The 24,759-nt window shown below is 41.9% G+C and overlaps 1 protein-coding gene across 1 annotated transcript in view; it reads left to right on the top strand.

Annotated features, from left to right (window-relative positions):
- TBC1D32 (TBC1 domain family member 32) overlaps positions 1-24,759 on the top strand; it is a 166,602-nt gene that overhangs the window by 3,090 nt on the left and 138,753 nt on the right. The window contains exons 2-6 of the mRNA XM_019537971.1: positions 1,290-1,444; positions 9,641-9,802; positions 14,983-15,160; positions 15,967-16,038; positions 16,921-17,046. Of these exons, the coding sequence (XP_019393516.1) occupies positions 1,290-1,444; positions 9,641-9,802; positions 14,983-15,160; positions 15,967-16,038; positions 16,921-17,046 (693 nt within the window). The remainder of the gene's footprint in view (positions 1-1,289; positions 1,445-9,640; positions 9,803-14,982; positions 15,161-15,966; positions 16,039-16,920; positions 17,047-24,759) is intronic.

Below are 24,759 nucleotides of genomic sequence, written 5' to 3'. Positions count from 1 at the left end.
AACCCAACCAAACAAAAAAACCCCAAACCCAGCAACTTGTGAACTGATGCACTGGAATTCTCTGATTTTTAGACTGGCATAGGTCCTTCACTGTTGGCACATGGTGCTTTTCCTCTATCTGCAGGGTTAATTTGACCAGTCTTTTTGTTACGTGACTTTGGTTAAAACATATGGCAGTAAAGAATCAAATAAATTTCCTCCTTTTACTGTTGCATTGGAAAGCTACGCAGCTAGCTAAAGGAATGAATCTATTCTGAAGGAGAGGAACTGAGAAATCAGAACTTGAGGAAGGATGTCTGAATGGTAAAGGTTCTAGAAAAGTCTGAAACTCTGTAGTGGAGCATCTGAAGTTGGAAGGGGAGGGGATTGTCCCTGTTAATTGGAGACTTTTATATTAAGGGAATATGAATATGCTCATGAGAATGTCAGGGAAGATTCCCAGTGCTTTCATTTGTAAACTTGCTTGTGTTGGTGGCAAAGTTTTCTAAGTGTTTCATTAACACGAATCCTAGCTTTCTCTGTTGAAAAATCCCCAATTTTTGGATTTAAAAAAAAGTAACCCAAAATCTACATTTTTCCGTGTTTAAAATGAAACACCACTATATGCATGTAACCCAAATCTGATACAACCCAGATCTGATATATGTATGTACATATATACCTATAGTGTTGTTTCATTTTAATCATGGAAAAATGTAGATTTTGGGATACTTTTTTTTTATATCCAACAATTGGGGATTTTTTTATCATAGAAAACCAGGATCCTTTCTTATCAAGCTATTACTAGTAGACCTTACTGATAAGGACCTGTTCTTCCCCTAATTTGACGTGTTTAGTCCTCTGATTGGAGGGCTTGTCAGCATACAGACTGGAATTAGGATTATGAACGTGGTTGTAATTCAGACCTTTAGCAGATTTTTACAAGAGTGTGTGGGGATGTCCTCACATGGGATTAAGGGTGTTTTACTTTATATCTACTTAAACCAAAATTAGGACACCCAAATCTGATACAAAGATCTCTGCACAAAACCTCATATTAATTAACACAGTTTTAATTAGCATATTTAAAACTATTTCATTTTGCTTTTCAATTATGTTGGCAGGCTCTGCCATACCTATTCTTTTAGTGAATGCTTGATCATTTTTGGTAAATTGTACTTCCATTATGTCTATAGCTAGGAGAGAAAAAGTATAAATCCCTCATGCAGTTACCACCCTGGCTTTAGCATCTTGAAGAAACAAGAACTGGAACTGTACTATGATTGTATTTTCATATTTATTTCATACAGATGTCTTATTTCACGTGGGAGGATGAAGCTCTCTTGCAATCCATGCTCAGACAGTTGCTGCACAGTGTAAAGGAAAAAATTGCAGGTGCACCATCGGTAGAATGTGCAGAAGAGATTCTTTTACATTTGGAGGAAACCGATGAAAATTTTCACAAGTAAATAATTTTGTCATTTTCATTTTTTAGGGTGAGTTAAGTGCTGTCAAGTGTTCTGTGGAGGTAAAAATGTTTAGTACTTGTATTGATTTTATGTATTTAGAAAATACTTCCCCATGGCTGCAACTCTGGAGGAGTATTAATTTAGAGACTTAAACTAAATTTTACCAGGTCTTACTTTCTTTCCATTGTTGGTAGCACCTTACTTTGGCAGTAACATTAGTGGAGGAAACTGCTTTTAATTAAGTAAGTATAGCTGGCTCTGATAAAGATCCACAGCCAAACATGAACCAAGAGAAGTCCTAGTTGAAAGGTGCCTGGCAATATTAGCATTTCCCTCTGGGAGCAATGTGAGAAACACCTGAATGTGCAGTGTGTAGCACAATAGACAGATCAGTGGTGCCACATACTGCATGGCTGCACTTGTCAGGACACAGCCACTGAAACCAAATCAGGAAAGCAAAGGTGAAAAAAAAAATAGTTGTGCCTGGTGAGGGAATAAGGGCAATAAGAAAGGGTTCTTTAAATTCACTGGTCATAGAAGACAGGCCAAAGCAGCCATGGGTCTGCTGCTTGGTAGGTAGGGTGAGCTATTAAAAGAAGACTTAAAAATGCAGAGCTGCTCAACAGCTATTTTGCCTCTTCACAAAAAATAAAACCAACAACAACAATAAAAACTGCAACCAGACAGGTAACAAAAATAATGTAGATGAAGAGAGGGAAAGGCTGAATGTAATAATCAGGGATCCTGGTTTTCTCTGATAAACTCCCATCCTCCATAGCCCCCAATTTTCAGATTAAGTAACCCAAAATCCACCTTTTTGTGTGATTAAAATGAAATGCCACTAATTATATAGGTGGTTCAATGGCAAAAGGTTTTAGGTGGGGCTCTTTATGGGCACCTGCCATATGCCAGATGCCTGCTCTGATGCATGCCAGTTAGCATGTATTGGAGCAGACTCAATTAACTGAGCCTGCTGGAGCATGCTAATTAGCACGCTGCAGGAGCCTGAACATCATGTATATGCAGCGTCCCCATGCTTCAAAGTGGTGGGCAGGGTGATTTATCTAAATTTTGTTGAAGAAGCTTTAGTTAGAGCAGCCCTGTTGGCATTTTGGAGTGTGGGATGCTGAATACACAAGATGCTGCTGGCGCTTTAATTAGTGCAGCTCCTGAGAGCTGGTCTAACTAAACTGCGCCCTCCCGCCACCCCAGAGCATGTGCAGAGATGCCCCATAGGTGTCTTTGTTTTTGGTGCTGTTTTACATGCTTGTGATGGAGCATGGTGTTCTGTCACTTCATGGTCTGAGAGCAGGTAGCTGGCAGGTACAGGCCAGCCCTCATAAGGTGACCATTTTAGATCTGTGCTCTCAGGGCTGAGGCAGCAGTTTGCTGCAGGCAACCAAAGGAGCAACAACACTTGGCTGAGCTGCTGTTCATGGAACACTGTGGAGGTAGGGAAGGAGTTTTGGGGATGGCAGGAGGTTTCTATGGGCCTGGTGAGGTTCTGAGCCCCAAGAAGCAGGCTAGGGCAAGGCTCAGCCTGCACAGGGGATAGGCAAACCCCTGATAAGAGATGGCCTAGGGCTCGGGTGAGTCCAGTTGAGAGGAGGGCTGCTCTATTAAGATCTTCAGGGCTCTAAGCAAACCAGATGACCATATGCTGGGGCCCAGAAGGGGGACCCCTGTGTTCTACAGAGGGTAGCAGAGGCTAGTTCTCTGATCCCTCCACTAGTCAATGTAAGGGGGACAGAGCTGAAAAGCCGAAGGGTGAGTGAGCCCACCACAAGGGGCAGGCCAGGGCTGCGGAAAGTCATCTGGCACCCTGACTGGCCTGGAGGCAGGGCCAGAACCTCAAACAGATGAAGGGTCCTCTTGAGGGGGAAAACTTCACAGCCAGCAGAGGGTAGAGGCTAGTTATCATGCACACTGCTATGAAGGAGGCTGCCATAGAAGACCTAGGAGTGAGAGCAGCCCAGGAAGACCCCATAGTCCAATAGGGATGGGACCAGGACCAAGCAGGTCTACCTGCCATGGGTAAGACCGAGAGCTGCACTTTGACATGGAAGGGTGATCTTGTGGGGCTCTCCCTGTTGGGTTACGTCCCCAGTGAAAGGTGAGTAGGGATGCCTGATCAACCTAGCCCCCACTAACTGGTGGGTCATTGAGATCAGAGGGGAGGAGGGCCAGGTATGCTTGGGCCTGGGCAGAGGCATATGAGCCCATGGGGGTGTAAGGCCCCAGGCAATAGTGGGGCCAGGCATGCCTAGGGCAGGGCACCTGAGTCTGTGGGGGTGTAAGACCCTGGGAGAAGTGGGGCCAGAAATGCTTATAGAGAGGCACCTGAGCCTGTGGGGGTACAATACCCTGTGGCCCCAGAATAGGGGCATAGTGTGGACCCCAGAGAGGGACAGGAGGTGTTGTGGCCCCAGTGAGAGAGTGGGCATGTGTTGAAGCCCCAGGAAAGGGGAAATTGGGCCCAGGTAAGCCTTTAGATGCCTGAGGCTGCAAGTGGGCCCAAGGCTGAGGGGGCAGATAATTGACTCTAATCAGGGCATGAAATTAAGTAGCTCAGTGAGGGGCTAGGGGCAGGGTCAGCCCAGTGTTTGTTCAGTGAATTGACTGGTCACGGTTCAGATGAGGGTTGCAGGAAAAGCCTGAAAGGCTGTGCCAGGACCAGTCAAGGAGTGTGAGTAGGCAAGCTAGATGGCCTATGCAGTCACACAAGGGTGCAGGGCAGGTTGAGTGTGGCTCAGTGAGGAGCACCATGTAAGAGGCCTGGTGAGAGGGAAGAGTGCAAGAGGCCCAGTGAGAGGGAGGTGGTATGAATGACGCCTAGTGGGGTGGAGTGCAAGGATGAATGAATGAGGCCAAGGAAGGGCTTGGGTTTGGCTCAGCTGCAAGCCGGAGTAAAAAGCAACTCAGGGATGCCATCTGCAAGGCATGGGACACGATAAGGAAGGTTGGAGTCAGGGTACACCCCTAGACAGCTGGGTCTTAAGTGGTCAGCCTCCCATTTTATTACAACCAGTACAGTAACAACAAGGCATGGCAGGTAAGACTGGGTAGGCTGCCCAAGACAGGTGGGCGGGCTGGTACTCTGACCGGGCCTGGGAGAGTACTCCTGTCACAATGCTTATTAATGGTTTTGATGCTGGAAGACAGCCTTTTGATAAAGTTTGCAAAGAGCATGAAAATGGGAAAAATTGCAGACACTTTGGAGGATGGGAATAATATCTTGATAGATTGGAGAGCTGGGCTAGAGGCAACAAAATGAAGCTCAGTGTAGATAACTTGAAGTGCTGTACCTAAGGAAGAATAAACAAATATAAAAATACAAAATGAGAGGTGAATAACTGGTTCACTGGTTCATTTCTGGGAGATCTACAGGTTTTGGTGGGTCATAGACAACGTAAGTCAGCAGTGTGATAGAGTCAAAAGGGCCGGGGCAGACATTACGCATAAACCAGTTTAAGTGGTCAGAAGCTGATTCAAACCTATAACAGAACGGATATTCAGTGCACATAAACCAGTTTGAAACAGTGTTCCCTTTAAGCTGTGTGGCGTGTGCGGCCATGCAGGTGTGCCTGGCAGCACGGCATGAGTGCACCTGTGCAGCCATGCACACCATGCAGCTTAGAGGGAATTCTGGTTTGAAAATGGCTGAAACCAGTTTGAGGTAAACCTGGTTGAATGTGCATGTAATATCAGATTTAACTGGTTTGGGTCAAACTGGTTTATGCAGTGCCTGTCCCAGGTCCCTTCTTGGTTTAACTTAAACCAGAGTCCCTCAGCATCCCGCATGCTTTGCAATTCTGGGCAGGGCTCTGTTCTCCCATCTGCGTTACACAGACACCTCTCAGCATTAACTAGCTTGCCACATGCTGGCTACAATCCGTGCTGTGGGAGACAACATAAAGGCAGACAAGATGGTGTCAGTTTAGGGCTTTTGGGAACTATTCAGCAGGTAGCTGGTAATGTCCCTGCATTCTTTCCTTGGAAAAAGCTGTTTAAGAAGAGCTTGAACTAATGAGACGGGCTTTGTATTGTTTGCTGGGCTGATAAATGCTAACAACTCCCTGCTGTGTAGCTAACTGCTCTGTTATCAACAGGGGGGAGGGGTGCTCCCTAATCGGAGCGTCCTGCCGGGACCTGGGCCATGTCCATCCCCTCAGCTCAGCACTGTAGAAGGGAAGGGAGAGCTCCTCTAGTCCCCGCCTCCTCCCCCCCTTATTCTAGCCTGAGCTACTTCAGGCATGTGTTTTTTTAGTCCAGAGCGGATGTCTGTATGGTTATAAACTGGTTCAGCCTAGCCAGGCTAGACTAACCTGCAAAGATTGAATCAATTCAGGCTCAGGCTTTCTGAATGTCTGTCCCTAGCCAAGAAGAGCAGTGTAACTATGGATTGCATCATCAGGAGTTTGGGATGTGAGACATGGAAGGTGGTGGAACCTCTTTACTCAATTCTGGTTAGTTCTTATCTAGAACAGTGGGGGCCAACCTTTTGGAAAAATACCACAAATTAGCTCTGCACCCTCCCCAAGTGCCACTGTTGTCCCTTCCCTTGCTCTCCTTTCTGTTATCTGCCCTATCTGCCACTATGCTACATGTTGCTTCCCTCATCTCTCACATGCCACATATGGAGGCTGCACATGCCTGTTATGGTAGTTATGCTGCAGGTTGGCCACTCCTGACCTAGAGGATCATGCAGTTCTGGACTCTGCATTTTAAGAAGGATGCAGAGAATTTGGAGAGAGCCCAGATGATAAATGGGCTGAAAGGCAAGATGTATGGGGAAGGTTGGGAGAACTAGGTACTTTTAGCTTGGAGAAAAGAAGACTGGGAGAAAATTAGTTTTCAAATATATGTAAGGCTCTGGTAACAAAGGAGAACAATTGTTTTTTTCTTGCTGCAGGAACACAACATGGTGGCTTTAAATTGCAGCAAAGTATATTTAGATTAGACCTCAGGAAACACTTTTTTACTGTTAGTACAGTAAGGCCCAGGGAAGTTGTGGAATTTCCTAGAGAGTTTCAAGATAAGGCTGTATGAACACTGGTCAGAGGTGGTTTCGGAGTAGCATTCCTTCAAGGGTTTGACCAGGTGACCATCTAGCCCCCTTCAGATGGTATAGTTTGATGTGTACTTTGTTCAGAAACTTATGAGCCCCTATTCTGCTTTTCTTGTTTCACTTCTGTTGCACAGACATGTTATTGCAATGGTTTTATTCTCAGGCCTTCAGGTATATGAGTGTGCTTTACTGTATGGCAGATGCTAGGACACATTTATGAAGTCTCAGAGAAGCCATTTACCTTTATGAACTGACACACAATTGAATTAAGACTAGGGTTTTAGGGTTCTTATTTCTCCTGCAGAAGCTGGTGTCTGATTTTTAGATCTTAAAAGGCATTTTCTTCCTGAATAGATTTCAGTTCATATTTAGCTGTTTCGTAATACAAGTTAGGTACATTTTAAAGTTTTGGCAAACACACAAATTGGATACTAGATAAATGATACTGAACCCTAGTGTAAAATAGGTGGCTACAAAAATGTAAGTATTAAAAGGACTTTTTATTTCTGGAAAATAACACACTTTTGTTAGAGTAAGATAACTTGCACAATACAAAACACAAAATTGAATTTTCCACTGTTGCCAGAAGCCAACAGTGTTTCTTCAGAAATGTATTATTTTCCTATTGAGGGAAACTCAACAGAGATTTTTTTTAAAAAGTATAAGAAATGTTACAAGAAGCATATTGTAATACTTTCTTCTCATGCTCAAGGAGAAGGAGGCAGGGAGTGAGGTCTAGAAATGCTCTTGGCTTTGGGAAAACCCAGTATGAAACTTTGTGTCTTGGAGTTGGCAGAAGTGAGACTTGATTATCTAGGGTTGTTTACTGGTCTTCTGCTCCTTTAACTCAGAAACTGTTCAACTAAATGCTGCTACAGCAGTTCACCAGTTCTTGTGTTACACTGTTTAGAATTAAATATACTCTGCAGTTTCTTTCTGATGTTTTAAATGTTTCATATCTTTCACTTAGGATATGTAGTGATAATTGATAAGAGTATGCTTCAAAGTTGCTGTGCTGTGGGAAGGTCAGGGTACATCTTGTATACCCTGATCCAGAGATCCTTGATAAGTTTGGCTTTCAGATGGCAATATGCCACGGACATGCTTTATTTTCCTAGCACCTTTGAGTTTTGATAACACTCTTAGTCTAGGCTCCTTCCTTGAAATAGGAAAGCATGGGGCCTTTATTATGTTTATATGATTATCTTTCAGTTTATTCAGGCTTGTGGAGTACCAAATGCACAGTTCTTCATAGATTTCATAGACATCAGGGCTGGAAGGGACCTCGAGAGATCATCGAGTCCAGCCTCCTGCCCAAAGGGCAGGAAGTCAGCTGGGGTCATAGGATCCCAGCAAGATAAGCATCCAATTTACTCTTGAAGGTGTTCAATGTAGGTGCTTGAACCACCTCTGCTGGCAGACTGTTCCAGACCTTGGGGGCTCGGACAGTAAAGAAATTCTTCCTTATGTCCAGCCTGAAGCGGTCTTGCAGGAGTTTGTGACTGTTCGACCTCGTCATCCCTTGGGGCGCTCTGGTGAACAAACATTCCCCCAGATCCTGGTGGTCACCCCTGATAAACTTATAGGTGGCCATCAGATCACCCCTGAGCCTACGCTTTTCCAGGCTAAAGAGTCCCATGGCTCTCAGCCTATCATCGTAAGATCTGTTTTCCTGACTTCTGATCATGCGCGTGGCTCTCCTCTGGACTCTCTCAAGCTTCTCCCCATCCTTTTTGAATTGTGGAGCCCAAAACTGGACGCAGTACTCCAGCTGCGGCCTCACCAAGGCCGAGTACAAGGGGAGAATGACATCCTGGGATTTGCTCGAGAAGCATCTATGGATGCTTGGTTGGCATTCGCAGGTATCTTGGACACACAGAGAAGCAGTTCTGCAGAAATTACGCCTTTCCATTTGCGTGTTACAAACCGTTAAAAAAAATACCCAAATGCTACAAAGAACAGTGTAATAGTGTAACATGGACAATACATTATAGCTTCTATATATGTATGCAGTCTTTCTTTGCAGTCTTTTTCTGCAAAAAACCTAAAAATATAAGAATGAGACAGTTACTGGAAATATATATTTTGCAAGTGTCCCACTCCTAAAGCAAATAGAGGAAAAGGTTTTATGACAGCTTTCACATGTCAGAGTGTCACGGTACTATTGCATTATAGCAATAATACTTCTTGTGTTAGCCTAACAAGCAACTGAAGAAGGAGATAAGAAGTTTCATGTTTTTTGAGGTGTAATCATGTTCCCTCTGAGTACTGAAAGTAAAAATAAGAAACAAAAATGGAAGAGAGAGACAACCAATGTAAAAAATTCCTCCTAAAACAATTGATAACAAAAATGACTTGTATGAAATTTTCATATTAAAAATATAAAGGAACATATGCACACGCCAGCATAGGTATGTCACTTTACAGCCCTGATTCAATAAAGAGCCTTTTTATGTCTCACTGGTTTAAACAGTATTTTAAAGATATCCTTCTGCTGAAAGATTTTGTAAAACAAATTCAAATATTTTCTTTGACAAATCTTAGTAATTTAAACATATGATATTATATCAACTTGATAGTGAGAGTGCAATGCTAAAGTCACCCAGGCAGAAAAAAACACCAGGGTTTCAGTAACAATGTTACTCAATTATGTAGCACAGGTGCTGTTTCCTATACAAGCTTTTTCATTATGTATGTAGCTTAGATATAATGTTACTAGTGTTATATAAACCTTGAAACAACAGCTTTTTCTGTTGGAATCTTGATTTTGGAGTTCCTGGTATTTTGGGCGGGGGTGGAGAGGGGAGTTGACTTTAGGAACTTAACTTTGTGTCAGGATAGCTCTTTGTGTTTAAGGGAAGATTTTCAGAGGCACGAAGGGGAGTTGGGTATCCGTCCATTCTCTATTATATAAACGGGCTAACATTATTCTAAAGACAGGGAAATCAAAATTAATTGATTGGTATCTTTCCTCCCCAGTCAATTGAAAAAGTTCTCTCTTAAATCTTAAAAACGTTAGCTCTTAAAGGGATGAGGCTGATGGGAGTATATATGCAATGCTGAAGTCATTTACAGTTCAAACATAATATAATGCATTATTCTAATTTTTGTGTATTTGTTGCAGCTATGAGTTTGTGAAATATCTTAGACAATACATAAGTAACTCACTAGGCTCTGTGATTGAAGATGAAACTGAAAAATGTACCTCTGCTCAAAATCAGGGTGAGGTATCTGGCTATGACACTCTTGTCCAACATGTTACCAAGAAAACTCGGGAATCAAAAGAGTGAGTATGGGCACAGAATGCATATTTAATTATTGGCAAGATGGCCTGGCCTAATTTTCTCTGTTTCAGAATCTATCATTCCTAATTTTAATGTTAATAGTATTTTGCTTAAAAAAACACATATTTTTAGGCATTTTTCTCAAAATACTCCTTTTTGGTTTTAAATTCCTCATGGTTTCTCTCATCTTGGACATCATAGTTTGTCTGTCATTGTAAAAGTTAGAGGTTTTCTGCCAGAAGTTGGAAGAAAATCCGTTAAGTGTCTGAGGTTCATCTGAGTTTGAAAGGGTGGTATTATTTAACTTCCTGTCAGTACTTAAACTTAAATAGCTGCATTTTAAATTTCATACTTGATGTATAAATTGCCCTAAAGGAGAAATGATTTTTTTAGCAAATATAAAAATGGACATGCCAAAAGAACTTATTTATGTACAATATGATCATTTCCTTATAGATTTAAGTGAACGATGAACATGACTTCATTGATATACACACATTGAAAACTGTATAATTTAATTACGGTAGACCACTTGAGATTAGTCGAAGTCCTGTGGGCACTCGATTTTCTGGTCAACATATACATTGGAACTATATAATGAGGTTAAGGGACTTGGCCACGTGCTATGATATGTTGGCATATTTACTGAAGAAAGTGTCTTAAATAAAAAGCCTATATAAATCCTAGATAATTCATACAATTTGATTAGCCCTTCCTTTCCAATAGATGTCTTTGTTTTCCATCACCTCCAATGGACCTTAAAAAGGTGTATGAAAGAATCGTAGGGGCAGTTGGTCTTTCTGATAAGTAGGGATCTGGCTTTTCTGTTTGGTGCAGAAAAATCCTGATTTTTTTTTTTTCCTTTTAAGCAGAAAGATCATGGATTTCTCCTCTAAAGGTGAACAGTGCAGGATGTAGTTCCAATATTTACTGGTGGTGTAAGGTCGTGAATCCTTGCTTCATCATGATTTCTTTCTTTTGAAAAGTGAACTGCAAAATATAAGAAAGTGTTTTTTTATTATTATTACTATTTCAGATATATAAAGTAGTTCCAATGTTCTTGTTAAAAGAAAAAAAAAACCTAATTACACTCTCCCCCCTATCTTGCTTATTTTTGTGTTGAATCAGTTCTTTGATTTCTCTTTTTCTGCTGAAAGGCTTAGTAATGCCTTTGAGGAATGTGGATATTTATATTATAGAAGGCTTTTTGAATAATGAGGTAGTACTCACTGAGCTAGTACCTTTCCTCCTTGCCACCTCTAAATCAAGAGAGAGGGAATGCTAAGTCTTAGACTGTAAAACAGTCATGTCCTGCCATAAAAATATTTATGGCACCACAAAAGCCAGGGGAACTGATATCGTAGCCCTTTGATGTATCCCAAGTGCTTAAATTTCTTGGTGACAGTGAACCTAGTAATAATTTGTGCTGCTTTTCTTCAGCCGATGTCTGTTTGCTTATGACAGGAGAGTGCCATCAGCCCATGGCTGCCCGCATTCTTCAGCTACCCCAGTTACGAACTCCTTCACCTCAGGGGCCTTATTCTGTAGGAAAAGGGACCCAGGTGACTTACTCTAACACAGGGCCTGCATCTGCAAGTGGAAAACTTCCCCTTGCAGGGGTATTTCCTGTAGGAGATTCAGGCATGGAGGGGGGAACTCTCATACAGGTTGACCTCCCCCCTTCACTTGTGCACAGTGCCCTAGCCTGGAGCGCAGCTGGAAGAAAATCAGCCGGGACCTGGCATGCCTATCATGCTGCTGTACCGCAGCTTGGGATTCACTGTGTAAGTGAGTGATTGCTCCATGCTTGACATGGGGGTGTGTCTGCAGATGTGTGCTTCAAGTTGGGGCTTAGCACCCATAGTCCTTTTCCTGCAGACTAGGGGCCCTGAAGCTCTGGAGGGGCAGGGGACTGACCATGCAGGACAACAGCCCTGTGATGTCTGTAGACATCTGTGAAATGGTTCAGCTATGCTACAACATATCACAGCACAGCGAATTGCGCTCCCCAGAGGACATCTGTCTCCAGCCTCAGTTTACAGCATCATTATGTATACGGTAGCCAACAAAATAAAAACCAAGTATCTGACATTTGACTTTTGAAGAGCAGAACACTGCTATTTTCAGAGTTTGAGGTCATACTTGTGCAGCATAAAGGAAAGAAAAGCAGTTCTTTTTGTTTGTTACACAGTTTTTCTTTAGTAATCAAACTAACAAGTATTTATACTATCTGTTGTGGATAAACTTATTTGTTAAGCTTTCACATTTGTGGCAGAGTACAAAATTAATCTTGGTCTCTGTTTGACAAAAATCTTGTTTTTAAAACTAGGGCATTTGTTTTCATTTTCAGCTGTCAGTTCAACAGGAATTGAGAACAATCAGAATATGTCCCTAGGTTTATAGAATTCATTTTTTACATATTTGTTTTTGAAAGGTTTCACATCTAGAAGGAAACAAAAATTCTGTTTTGAAACATGTTTGTATAATGTTGTGCACATCTTGCCTCTCTCCCAATTTGTCAGCAGTGAGTTAAAAAAATTCAGACCCTGATAATATTGTGTCTGAATCTTACTTTCTTTTCAGTGGGATCTCAAGACTATTGGACTCCCTTTTTAGATAACTATAAAACTATGCCCTCTCTTTCCTCACCTCCCTATTTTACTGGATACTTTGAGGTAGGACACATGTATATTTTTGTGTGGATAGGGATTTATACTGGGAATTCCATTCTTTAATCAGGACCCTTTAACTGTCTTTTTAAAATAATACTTCTATGATAAATTCAGTAATTGCAGAATAAAGATCATTTCATAAATAAGTTTATTATCTAACTAGGGTCAGGTTGTTGTTTGTAAGCTTAATATGTAGCAACAACACCTTTTATATATAACTCCATCATTAACACTTAAGGCAAAATCCTGTTTCACTTCATGTATCCAAGTGTCAGTTAGCCAACTGCATAACTGCTGTTTTTGGCACGTGTGGACAATTTTCAGTCTTACTTCATGGACAGTGTAGATGTGTAATGATTCACAGGGCTACCAAGCATGCTCAGTAGGTTGCATTCTTTTGGGGCATGTATGTGGGTCTGTATGTGTTCACCCTGGGTGAACACAAGTCATGAAATTCAGTGTGGCAAAAACTCAGTGTTAGTTGGTGTTAGTCAGAGGAGATGAAAGACCTCCGGTGTTAAACCAGTTTGAATAGACATTCAATGCACATAAACCAGTTTCAAAATGGCTGAAACCAGTTTAAGACAAACCTGGTTGCCTTGGGGGCCATGCTGACCCACCTCTGGCCCTGATGATGCAGCAGTGAGGGGAGAGCTCTTGGCAGACCAGGCTTGGGTTCCTGCCAGTGGCACAGGGAGGGAGGAATTAAACCTCTCTCTGACCAGTTCAGCCCAGACTGGCCATGCTCCCCCAGCACACTTCACTGCAGCCGAGGGCATGCTCTTGTGTCCCCCCGGCTCCTGGTCTGAGCAGCTGCAGTCATGTGCTCACAGTTCCTTAGTCCAGAGAAAACGTTTGACCTGTTGCAAACCGGTTGAGCCTAGCCAGGATAGACTAACCCGGAGCAGTTGAATTAATTCAGGCTCTGGCTTCTTGAATGTCTGTCCCTAGTCCAAAAATCAATTTTTAAAACCGTGACACTCCTGTTTCTACAGTTTTAGGCCTAGGCTTCTTGTTCAGCCTAACACTTTAGTTTTACTAAAAACTTATACGGTATAAATAATTTAATTTAAACTTAAAACTTAAATTCCCTTAAAAATGTCCTAAATTATCGTGGGCAACAGTAGCACATAATGGGACATATTATGGTTGAAATGATTTAATTAAAAAAAAAAATTATGCATTATACTAGTATCTCATTATATATTCAAAACATATTTGATATTATATAACAGGTCCAAAAAACATTGCCTACCCCTGTTATATAACAGGTAGTATATTGTAAATACATATATATGATTGCTATATAATGTAAGTAACATAAAAACTTCTGGATCTTATAAATTCATGGCTGGCTCTAATAAAGACCTCAGATCCAAAGTATACTTCACTTCAGGGCTGTCTAACCTATAAGCTGCCATGGCTGCATGCTGTGTTTGCCACCAGCTTGAGCCATGGTCCCTGGAGCTCCCCTTCTTTGGTGTCCACCCACCCCATCTGACTCCGCAGTGACCTCCCGGCCATACTGTAATACACATTAGTGCAGTGGGGAGCATCATGCAGTTACCCGGGCCCATGGCATCTTCCAGCCCTGCAGGCTATGGTATGCTGCCCCATCTTTTGAGGTGGAGGTAGGAAATGGAAACTGGAGGATGAAGGGGGAGCCCCAATCTGGGAGCAGTTGGAGGAATGGGATGAGTGGTGGTTGGGGGAGAGGGGAACGGAGGGTGCAGATTAACCCTTTCTAGGTTGCACGTGGCCTGCGGGCTGCCAGTTAGGCATTCCTGCTTTATATTATGCATTCTCTGTTGCTACTTCAGCAGAGGGCCTATGTGGAAATAAAGCTCTTAATTAAGCTTGTTGCAACAGAATCTGAAATGAGGATCAGACGTGATCGCTATTGTTATGCTAGGGCTAAGTTCTGCTCTTGTATGCTTGTACATAGCTTGTCTTGAAGAGTGCCTGAACGCAAAATTCTATTTATTGGCAAAATGGCAAAGCTAGGAATTGGGCTCATTGTGCTGTTTACTGTATAAACCATTCCAGGTGTTAGGGATGCCATTTGAATCATTGTAGAAGAAGCACAAAACTTAAAACAACCTTTTAGTTTACCTTTAAAATGCATTTATGTCTCTGTTACAGGGGTGTAGGTTGTAGCCGTGTTGGTCTCAGGGCATAGGCAGGCAAGGTTCTTTGGGTGAATCTGATATCTTTTATTAGACCAACTTAAGTAGTTGGGGAAAAAAAAATTTAAGCAAGCTTTCAGGTTCAGAATCCCTTCATCAGGCTGAGGAAGTTCCAGCGGTTGCTGTGTGCTCTTCTCTGTATTTTTTTTAAGTTTGCATACTCATTCTATTTGTTATATAGTATTCTGTATTTATTTCACAAGTTTTTTTGTTTGCTCAGTAAATTCAGTGAAATGTATATGCAATAGCCTGGCTTGTTCAATTATTTATACATCAGTTAGTGATTTTTACACTGTTTATCCTAACATTTCCTCGACTTTGAAGGTACAGAGAAATGATGCACTCTTTGAAGAATGTTATGATGGTAGTGGTGGAATCTCTGATTAACAAATTTGAAGAAGATCAGATGCGAAATAAGGAGATGCATAGCAAAACCAAGAAAGAGCAACCTACTGGTTATTATACAGACAACTGCTCTGATAGTGACTCTTCATTCAATCAGGTATCATGTGTTCTGTGCTATCTTTGGGACATTAATATTAAACTTACACCATTAAAAAAATCTGATTCTTATTTTAGTGGGCAATGAAACAAGAACTGCTCAGTTGGTATTTCATTATATTTTTAATTGCTTATAAGTATTCCATTTTTAATTGTTTATAATTTTTTTCAAAAGATCCTTTAGGCTGGATAGTCTCCCAGATTCTCAATCTTAAAGCAGTTCTTTTTAAGTCTGATGATGTTTCTTCTCAGATGAACAGCAGGAAAGGAGGTCCTTAACACTTCGAGAAAAAGAGAGCTTTGATTTTGTAGATGTATTATGTTGCACTGTATGGATAATTCAGCTGGTCTGTTTCCTTAATCATGAAAAATACTGCTGTATATATGCCATTCTTATTTTTATATACATGAATGGAATGCATACAAGGAAGAGTGCATGTCTAAGTAACATTAGAGAAAAATGTGAAAATATTTAAATAAAAACATTTGAAGGCCCTGTATAATTTTTTTTCCAGAAAAATAGTGCTGTTGTTTTAATTGCTAAATGTGACACTATCTAGTATTGTGTACTGATATAATGAACTATTTACATGAGCAGAATAAAGGTGATCCAATTTTCTTGCCAGAAATAAAACTTTCTTTGAGTCTTTGGTATTTAAAATTTCAATTTTAAATATTGGATTAGAATAAATGTTGATATTCTCATTATTTGAAAGTAAATTTAATATTCAAAGATTGTTAGTTTTAACTTTTATTTGTGCATATGAATAGGATTTACTGATGGACACTGTACAATCTGTTTTACAGAGCTATTCTTTCATGAATCAAGAGCAGTTACAGCTACTTGTAGAAAGGCTTGACCCTGCTCAGCCTACTGAGGTGAGAAATAAAGAAGTAAGATGTGATTAATGTAAATGAAAATTTATGGCATACCATATTTGAGAGCATAAGATTTAGTCCATAACGTTTATCAATATATATTGTCTTCATTGTAATGAATGGTAAAATGGGGCTGGAGCAAGTTTTCATTCTCAGTATTTCCATGTTGTCTGTTTGCTGCTAAATAATATCCTTTCAATATTTTAGCAATATTAATAGCAACATACATTTTGCTGTAAACTGTCTTTAGTTTGTATTTGTAAGATGAAGCAAATGTCCAGAGTAGATGGACAAAAAGACACTACCTACAATAACGTTATTATTTGAAATAGGTTTCAAAGGGTATTATAGCTATAAAGCACATGGGAGTATAGCAATAAAACTTTAAAAGCTGTCTGACAGCAAACTGTTTCATACTATTCACTGTATGTTGTTTTTCATTATTTGGTCGGTTTTTTTCTGGGGGAGGTTGGGAAAGGAAGGGGGCATTGGCTCTACTCATAGCCCAGATGGTGTCATTTGAATAATAGAATAAAGCAGTTTCATCATTATCTAGTATAAATATCCTGTATTTGGTAACTAAATATTTAGTTGGGAGATCAAAATAGAAACTGGAATTCAATATAATCTTCAGAGCAGGTATTTCAATTTTAATTGGTTGGACATTTTTCAGCATGTCTACTTCTGTGTTGTCTTCACTGGTAGTAGTTCAAATTGCCTTTATATAAAAGCAGAGTTGATTTGTGGAATTCCTGTTTTATATTTTTCCTAGCCAAGGCATATGTGTGTTTGTGTATAGGGGGTGTGTGTGTGTATGCGCATATATTTTATGTTAAAGATGTGGTTGAAGGGATTTTGATGCTTGTTTCTTTATTGTTTCAGGTGCGTCAGGAAGCATTGCAGACATTGTGCTCTGCCCCTCCATCTGATATACTAAATTCTGAAAGTTGGCCTAATTTACGGAAACATCTAACAATGTCTCTATCGGATCGTGATTCCACGTTCAGTGTAAGTAAGTGTTGTATATTTAGCAACCAGATACTTAGCCACTCTAAACAATTCACAAAAATAAACAGATATATATTGTAGCAGAGCACTGGAGTGCTCGCTACTAGCAACAGCAATAAGGACAGCTGCCCATTAATAGGGCAGCACAAGTGAGGGTTGCCAGGGCAACTAATGTTGGTCAGCTTGTTGCAAAAGATTGCGGTCTGTTTCTTGGAGGCCACCAAAATCACAGACACACACTTATTAGCAGCACAAAAGGTGTATTTGCAAATAGGGTCAGAGCAGAGTCAAAGACTCAGATTACTCCGAACCCCTGAGGAATTGTTGCAGCCTGTGTTTATCTTCTTCCTCCTGGGCACGTGTGCAGAAACAGGAACTCTTACAGCTCATTTCCGTTTCTTACAAGCATACATGTGGTTACATCACTACATCCATCGCTTGTACATTATAATTAACTACTTAAGTATGCAGGGCGGAGAAGTAAATATGCATCAGCTAATTGCGCATGCTCAGAAAGTTCTTTAGGTCACCAAGAGTTTAAACCCCCCCCCCCTTTCAAGGACACAGTCAGTTGAATTCCAGCTTCTGTAATCTGCATGAGAAAAGCTAGGGGGAAGCTGGGGGAGAGTGTGATTTAGTATAAGAAGAACTGTGGCAAGGCTGGCCAAGAAAAAAAGTCCTTGGCAGTGTTTTTTGCTTATCAGGTGCAAGATGCAAACTGTGCATTTCTAACAATACTCCATTTCTAACAATATTATAACAATACTCCATTTCTAACAAGCTGGCTAGAAGTGGGCTGGGCTGGGCCTTTATAAACAGCCCAGGTCGGAGCCTAGCGAGCAGTTCCCCTCTGGCCACTGCAGGAGCAGGAGTTCTGCAGCGGAGAGCTGAGCAGCAGAGCTTATGGTGGCAGTTTGACCGCTGCAATGATGCGAGGGGAGGAAGAGAACCCCCGAGAAAGGTATTGGTGAGAGCCAGCAGTGTGTGTGGTTCATGTTATAAGCCGGTGGGCTTTTTGCTTAGGTTGCAGCCGCTCGGAGGACCGGGTGGGGCTGTAGGGGTGCGAGGAGGCCTCACGGGAGCTCCCCAATAATTTGGGAGCCCCGCGTGCCCAGTAGGGGTACAACAAGCGGTGCCAGTGGGGCACAGCTGTTTGCGCCGGAGTGGCACGATGTGCAGGGTTTTGGACCCCAGCCCGTGAGGGTGGTATTTTGCCCAGTGGGGCAAGCGACCCAGGAAAGGGTCGAGGGGCCAGGCACAGCTGCGGCCACCTGAGCCCCAAGCGCGGGAAACGCGTGAGCGAGACCCCAGAGAGGGCAGCAAGCGCGAGGAGCACGGTATAGGCCCCAGAGTGGGTGAGGCCTCAGAGAGGGCAGCAAGCGTGAGAAGCGTGGCAAAGACCCCGAGAGGCGCTAGAAGCGTGGCAAAGACCCCGAGAGGGGCGAGAGGTGCTAGAAGCGCGGCAAAGACCCCGAGAGGGGCGGGAAAGCTCAGAGGTGGGCGAGAGGTCCCCAAGGGGACGAGGTGCATAGAAAGAGTAAGACAGGCTCCAGTGGGGCGTAGCCTGGGCAAGACAAACCCAGAGGTGCCAGACAAGGGGGCGCTGGTTGTGAGACTAACCGAGAGGCGCCAGGCAGGGTGCAGGGAGACGGACCAGATATCATCCATGAAGAACTGCGAGGCTTGGGGCATGCTAAAGGGGAGGTTGGAGGCACGCATCGCCCATAAGGCTGGGGTGCACTGGGGCACCCCCAATCGGAACGGGGCGTAGTGCGGAGTAGTGTCCAAGGCAAGACAAGGCAGCCTCCCTTACTGCATTTAGAACATCAAAGACGTGGCGGGCGAGTTGAGGGTGCTGAATCACCTAACTGGACACGGCAGGGGGCGCTAGTGGGATCACGGCCGCCTTTGCACCCATTCCGTGATATATATATATAATATGGTAGTCCACTGGTCTCCAATACTATATTAACTGTTTTGTCAGGTAGATTGATTTTGAAGTAAAATGATGTATGGTTTTCCTGTAGTGTTTAATTTGAATATAACAGGCACATGATTTTATTTATTATTAGATTTATATGCTGCCTACCTAGAACAGGCTCAGGCAGTTTACTATTAAAAAAACCCAAAATAAATGATAAAAACAGATACAGTAGAACAGTACGTAATAACGAACAACAAATTTGGAACAAGTAGTATTCCAAAACTTAAAACCCTTTTTATTTGGGCAGGTGGAGTTATGTTTCCTGAAGTTGTGCAGGCTTGGACTCTGACAAGGGAGAAGGAGTTCTAGAGCTGAGGTGTGACTACCAACAATGACCTTCTATGTATTTTCCCAAACAAACTTAGTGGACACATGGTATTTGCATGTGGTTGCTCTCAGCTGACTTTGGGTATTGCAGGGTGCGTGCGACTACACATGCATTAATGTACCATTGTTACTGCGCGTTAAGTTTAGTACCTCTAATATGAGGTACTACATAAATATGCAGTAGCCGGTGCCAGGGTGGATTTGACTTGAATCGATTTAAATCACTGGTCAGGAAGCCTCGATATAATTATTGTTTTCTACAAAAAGTGCATTTTTGTTGTTTGATATAACCTTAACACACATTACTGACAACACGGAGATAGATGTAGGTTTCATTTTTGGATGATACACATTATATACTTTAAAGCAACGATTTATTTTCATATTTTTTCAGGTTAATTTTGCAGCTACAGTAGAAAACTGAATTATGATTTGGTTATTTTATTTACCAAAGCTAATTGAAGCAGATACTTATGAAGTCATTGGGAGGTGAACTATCTCCAATTCACAAGATTAATCATGGATATTTTTGCCATGTTGTATTAGGAGGATGACAATAACCATCAACAAAAAACAATAGACATTTAAATGGTTTTATTTAACTAAAACAACAAGCTTATGTATTATGGATATTTTTTCTTTAAGAAAAGTATGTAATTATTTTAACAAAACAAGCATATATATTTTTAAATTTTTTTTAACTATTTCAGTTATAAATGGAAAATGTCATTTAACTTTTTTTATCTTTCATTTTTTTTAAAGATTATTTCAGCCAGGTCAACATGAGAAACTTAAAATACTGGGTTATGCAGGAAACTCAGTCTTTACCTTCCTCTTCCTGTTTATTCATAGACTGGAAAAAGAAGACAAGTTTTTTTGTTTTTTTTCAGCTTCCAACTGATTTCTCAATTTAGAATGAATTATTCCAAAGAAAAAAAAATCTTTTTTCCCTGCACTCTGTTCAAGACTACAAAAATACGCTTCAGAATAGATGGCATGTGGGCTAGAGAAATGTAGAACAATGTTGAGAACTATGGCTATGACAGTTCCATCTATTTTGTCATGTTTTTGTTCACACATTATTATCAGATTAGGGGAGTTCTCAATATATCACTCAAGTAGTCTACTACTGAGTTCCATTGCACGTCTTGTGGGAGTTAGTTTTGTTCCTTGTGCTTTCTTCAGAGCAGCTGCTGCAAAGAGTTAGGGAAGTATTTTTCAATTTCATCAGCCTTTATTTCTGGAGCACTAAGGTCTTTTGGTTAAGAGATGTATGAAATGAATGCTGCAGCCATATGTTATTAGCTTGGGGCTTCCTTCACTTCCTTCTAGATTTCTTCTTATCTTTGATAACGTTTGCAGCATTGTGTGTGGCAAAGCTGTGGACTAGACAAATGTGATAGTTTCATAAACTAACAACTATATTTTTGCTCAAACACTTTTATGAGAATTTAAGTTGTCCAGAACTCGACCCAAAATATATAACCAGGGAAGACGGGCAGTGCTTAAGAAAGAAGTGTGAAAGAAAGTTTACTAACCTGGAGAGCCTGCATAGAATCATAGAACATTGGGGTTGGAAGGAACCTCAGGAGGTCATCAAAGCTTAGTCTAGCTGGGTCTTAAAAACCTCCAAGGGTGGAGATTCTACCACCTCTCTGTGTAACCTTTTCCAGTGCTTTACTACCGTCCTAGTGAGAAAATCTAGCATCTAGCCTAAGCTTCACTTGCTGCAACTTGAGACCATTGCTCCTTGTTCTGTCATCCATCACCACTGAGAACAGTCTAGCTCCGTCCTCTTTGGAACCCTCCTTCAGGGAGCTGAAAGTTGCTATTAAATCCCTTCTCAGTCTTCTCTTTGGCATACTAAAGAAGCCCAGTTCCCCCAGCCTCTCCTCATAAGTCATGTCACCCAACTCCTTCACCATTTTTGTTGCCCTCCTCTGGACTCTCTCCAGTTTGTCCATATCCTTTCTGTAGTGGGGTGCCCAAAACTGAACATAGTACTCCAGATGTGGCCTCACCAGTGCTGTATAGAGAGGAAGGATCACTTCCCTTGACCTGCTGGCAACACTCCTACCAATGCAGCCCAATATGCCGTTAGCCTTCTTTGCGACAAGGGCGCACTGTTGGCTCATATTCTGCTTATTGTCCACTGTAACCCCAGGTCCTTTTCTGCAGAGCTGCTGCCCAGCCAGTCAGCTCCCAGCCCGTACCAGTGTGTAGGATTCTTCTGTTCTAATTACAGCACTTTGCACTTGTCCTTGTTTAACCTCATGAGATTCATTTTGGTTCAATCCTCCAATTTGTCTAGCTCACTCTGAATCCTCCTAGCCCTGCCCTCGAGGGTATCTGCTACTCCCCTCAGCTTGGTTTCATCCTCAGAGTTGCTGAGGGTGCACTCTGCCATCTTCCAGGTCATTGATGAAGATATTGAACAAAATTGGCCCTGAGGCACTCCACTTGATACCAGCTGCCATCTAGACATTGAGCAACTGATTACTACCCTCTGAACCCAACACTCCAGCTAGTCTTCTATCCACCTTACAGTCCACTGATCCATTCTGTACTTTCTTAGCTTACCTGTGAGAATGTTGTGGAAGACCGTATCAAAAGCCTTGCAAAAATCAAGATACACCACATCCACCAGTCTTCCTGCATCTACAGAGCCAGTCATCTCATTATAGAAAGCAATCAGGTTGGTCAGGCATGATTTGCCCATGGCGAATCCTAATTGTTCCTAATCACCTTCTTCTCGAAGTGCTTAGAAATGCATTCCTTGAGGATCGGTTCCATGATTTTTCTAGAGACTGAGGTGAGGCTGACTAGTCTCTAGTTCCTTGGATTTTTCTTTTTTCCCTTTCTTAAATATGGGCACTATGTTTTCCCTTTTCCGGTCCTCCAGGACCTCTCCTGACAGCCATGTGTTTTCAGAGATGATGGCCAGTGGCTCTACAGTCACATCAGCCAACTCCCTCCGCACCCTTGGGTGCATCCCATCTGGCCCTATGGACTTACGTATGTCCCACTTTTCTAAATAGTCTCTAGCCTGTTCTTTTGCCACTGCTGGCTGCTCATCTCCTCCCCAAACTCTGCTATCAGGTGCCATAGTCTGTCTGGGAGCTGACCTTGTCTGTGAAGACTGAGGTAAAAAAGGCATTGAGTACTTCAGCCTTTTCTGCATCCTCTGCCCGTAGGTTGCCTCCCCCATTTAGTAAGGGACCCACACTTTCCCTGATCATCCTCTTGTTACTGACATACTTATAGAAACCCTTCTTGTTGCCCTTCACATCCCTTGCTTCCTGCAACTCCAACTGTACTTTGGCCTTCCAGACTTCATGCCTGCATGTCCAAGCAATACTTTTATACTTCTCCCAAGTTGTTTGACCAATTTTCCACTTATAAACGTCCTTTCTGTCATTTAGTTAACTGAAGAGTTCCGTGCTAAGCCAAGCTGGTCTTCTGCCATGCTTGCTGGTCTTCCAGCACATCAGGATGGTTTGTTTCTGCACTTTCAATGAGGCTCCTTTAAAGTACAGCCAGTTCTCCTGGACTACTTCCCCCCTCAGACTGGCTTCCCAGAGGATCCTGCCCATGAGTTCCCTGACCGAGTCAAAGACTGCTTTCCTGAAGTCCTGGGTGCTTACTCTACTGCTCTCCATCCTTCCTTCTCTTGGGATCCTGAACTCTTATAATGCCATGTTTGCTGCTGCCCTACTTGCCATTTATTAGTACATGCCCCAACAATTTTTCCCTGTTTGTGAGCAGCAGATCAAGAAGAGCAAGGCCCCTAGTTGGCCGCTCCAACACTTGTAACAAGAAGTTGTCCTCAACACTCTCCAAAAACTTCTTGGATTGTCTGTGCACTGCTGTATTGCCCTCTCAGCAGATGTCTGAGTAATTGAAGCTTACCATGAGAACCCAGGGCTGTGCTTAGGAAACTTCTGCTAGCTGTTTGATGAAAGCCTCATCCACTACTGCCTCCTGGTCTGGTGATCTATAGTAGATCCCCACCACGATATCACCCTTGTTGCTTTCTCCTCTGATCCTAACCCAGAGAGTTCTGATAGACTTATTTCTAGTTTCATACTGGAGCTCTGAGCAATCATATGGCTCTTTCACATAAAGTGCAACTCCTCCTCCTCTTCTCCCTTATCCTTCCTGAATGATTTGTACCCATCCATAACAGTGCTCCAGTCATACGAGCTATCCCACCAAGTCTCTGTTATTCCAATCACGTCATAGTTCTGTAACTGTATGAGGACTTCCAATTCTTCCTGCTTGTTTCTCAGGTTCCATGCATTTGTGTACAGGCACCTTGTAGTAACTAGTTGATTGCCCTGATTTCTCTGGGAGAATGAGAGCACTTCTCTTGTTGTCCCCTCCTGCTTGCTCTTCCTCCAGGTCACCCACTTTCCCACTTACCTCAGGGCCTTTGTCTCCATAACCCTGAAAAACCTAGTTTTAAAGCCCTTACTATGTTAGCAAGCCTGTTTGTGAAGATGCTTTTCCATCTCTTTGTCAGGTGGATCACATCTCTGTCCAGCAATCCTTCTTGCTGGCTATTCTGCTCAAAATTTTTCTCTTTTTTTCCTACTGCCTTCCCCCCTTGCATTCATCTTCAGACTCCTCTTCTTTGCCGAGATCTACTCCACCCCCAGCAAGCCTCTGTTCATTTACCTTCTTGAAACTTTGCACTGTTCGAGAAAGACAAGGTCTTGACTCTGTGTAGACCTTAGGGCTGATGGGTAGGTAATCAGGTCTGTTATCTCTTATCTCTGTATACTGGTGTTAACAAGGATGTTATCTTGAGACACAAATCCACAGTTTGAGAACTGAAACTATGCGTCACAGAGATGCTTAATGGGATTTTCTAGACTGAGTGAGCACCAAGTCCCATTGGGTAGTATGATTTTCTTTCATTTTTAATCTATAGAGGAGCCTCTGGGGACCCCATAAGATTGGGCCCCTAATATAGTCTATGGCCTGTTGTGACCTATTTATAAAACTTTTATAAAAAGTTTATATGAATATATGGTCTCAAATACTATAAAATTAGAATAATCCCAATTCTGTGATGATATCTTTGAGCTTTAATTTATCTTAAATTAAAATTATATTTATATAGCTTTATTTTTTAAAAAATCTCAACAGAAAAATCAAAAGTATGATTAAATCAAAATAATGTGATTTAAATAAAAATAATTCGTTTTTTAAATTAAGAAAATAGCTGATTTTTATCCACCCTGGTTGGCACTACTGTGCAGTAGTGCTGGCACACAGTATTTTCATAACGCTTAATGCGCAGTAGACTTAATTCTGCTGTGCATTAGCACAACATTTGTCATGACGTGCTAATGCGCAGTACAGTTAGTCTACTGTGCATTAAGTGTCTTGTGTAGACA

The sequence above is a fragment of the Crocodylus porosus genome, unplaced genomic scaffold (assembly GCF_001723895.1).
Source record: "Crocodylus porosus isolate Cpor-Errol unplaced genomic scaffold, CroPor_comp1, whole genome shotgun sequence".
NCBI lineage: Eukaryota > Metazoa > Chordata > Crocodylia > Crocodylidae > Crocodylus > Crocodylus porosus.
Note: the sequence above shows the minus strand (reverse complement) of the source record. Positions and strands in the feature narration are given on the sequence as shown.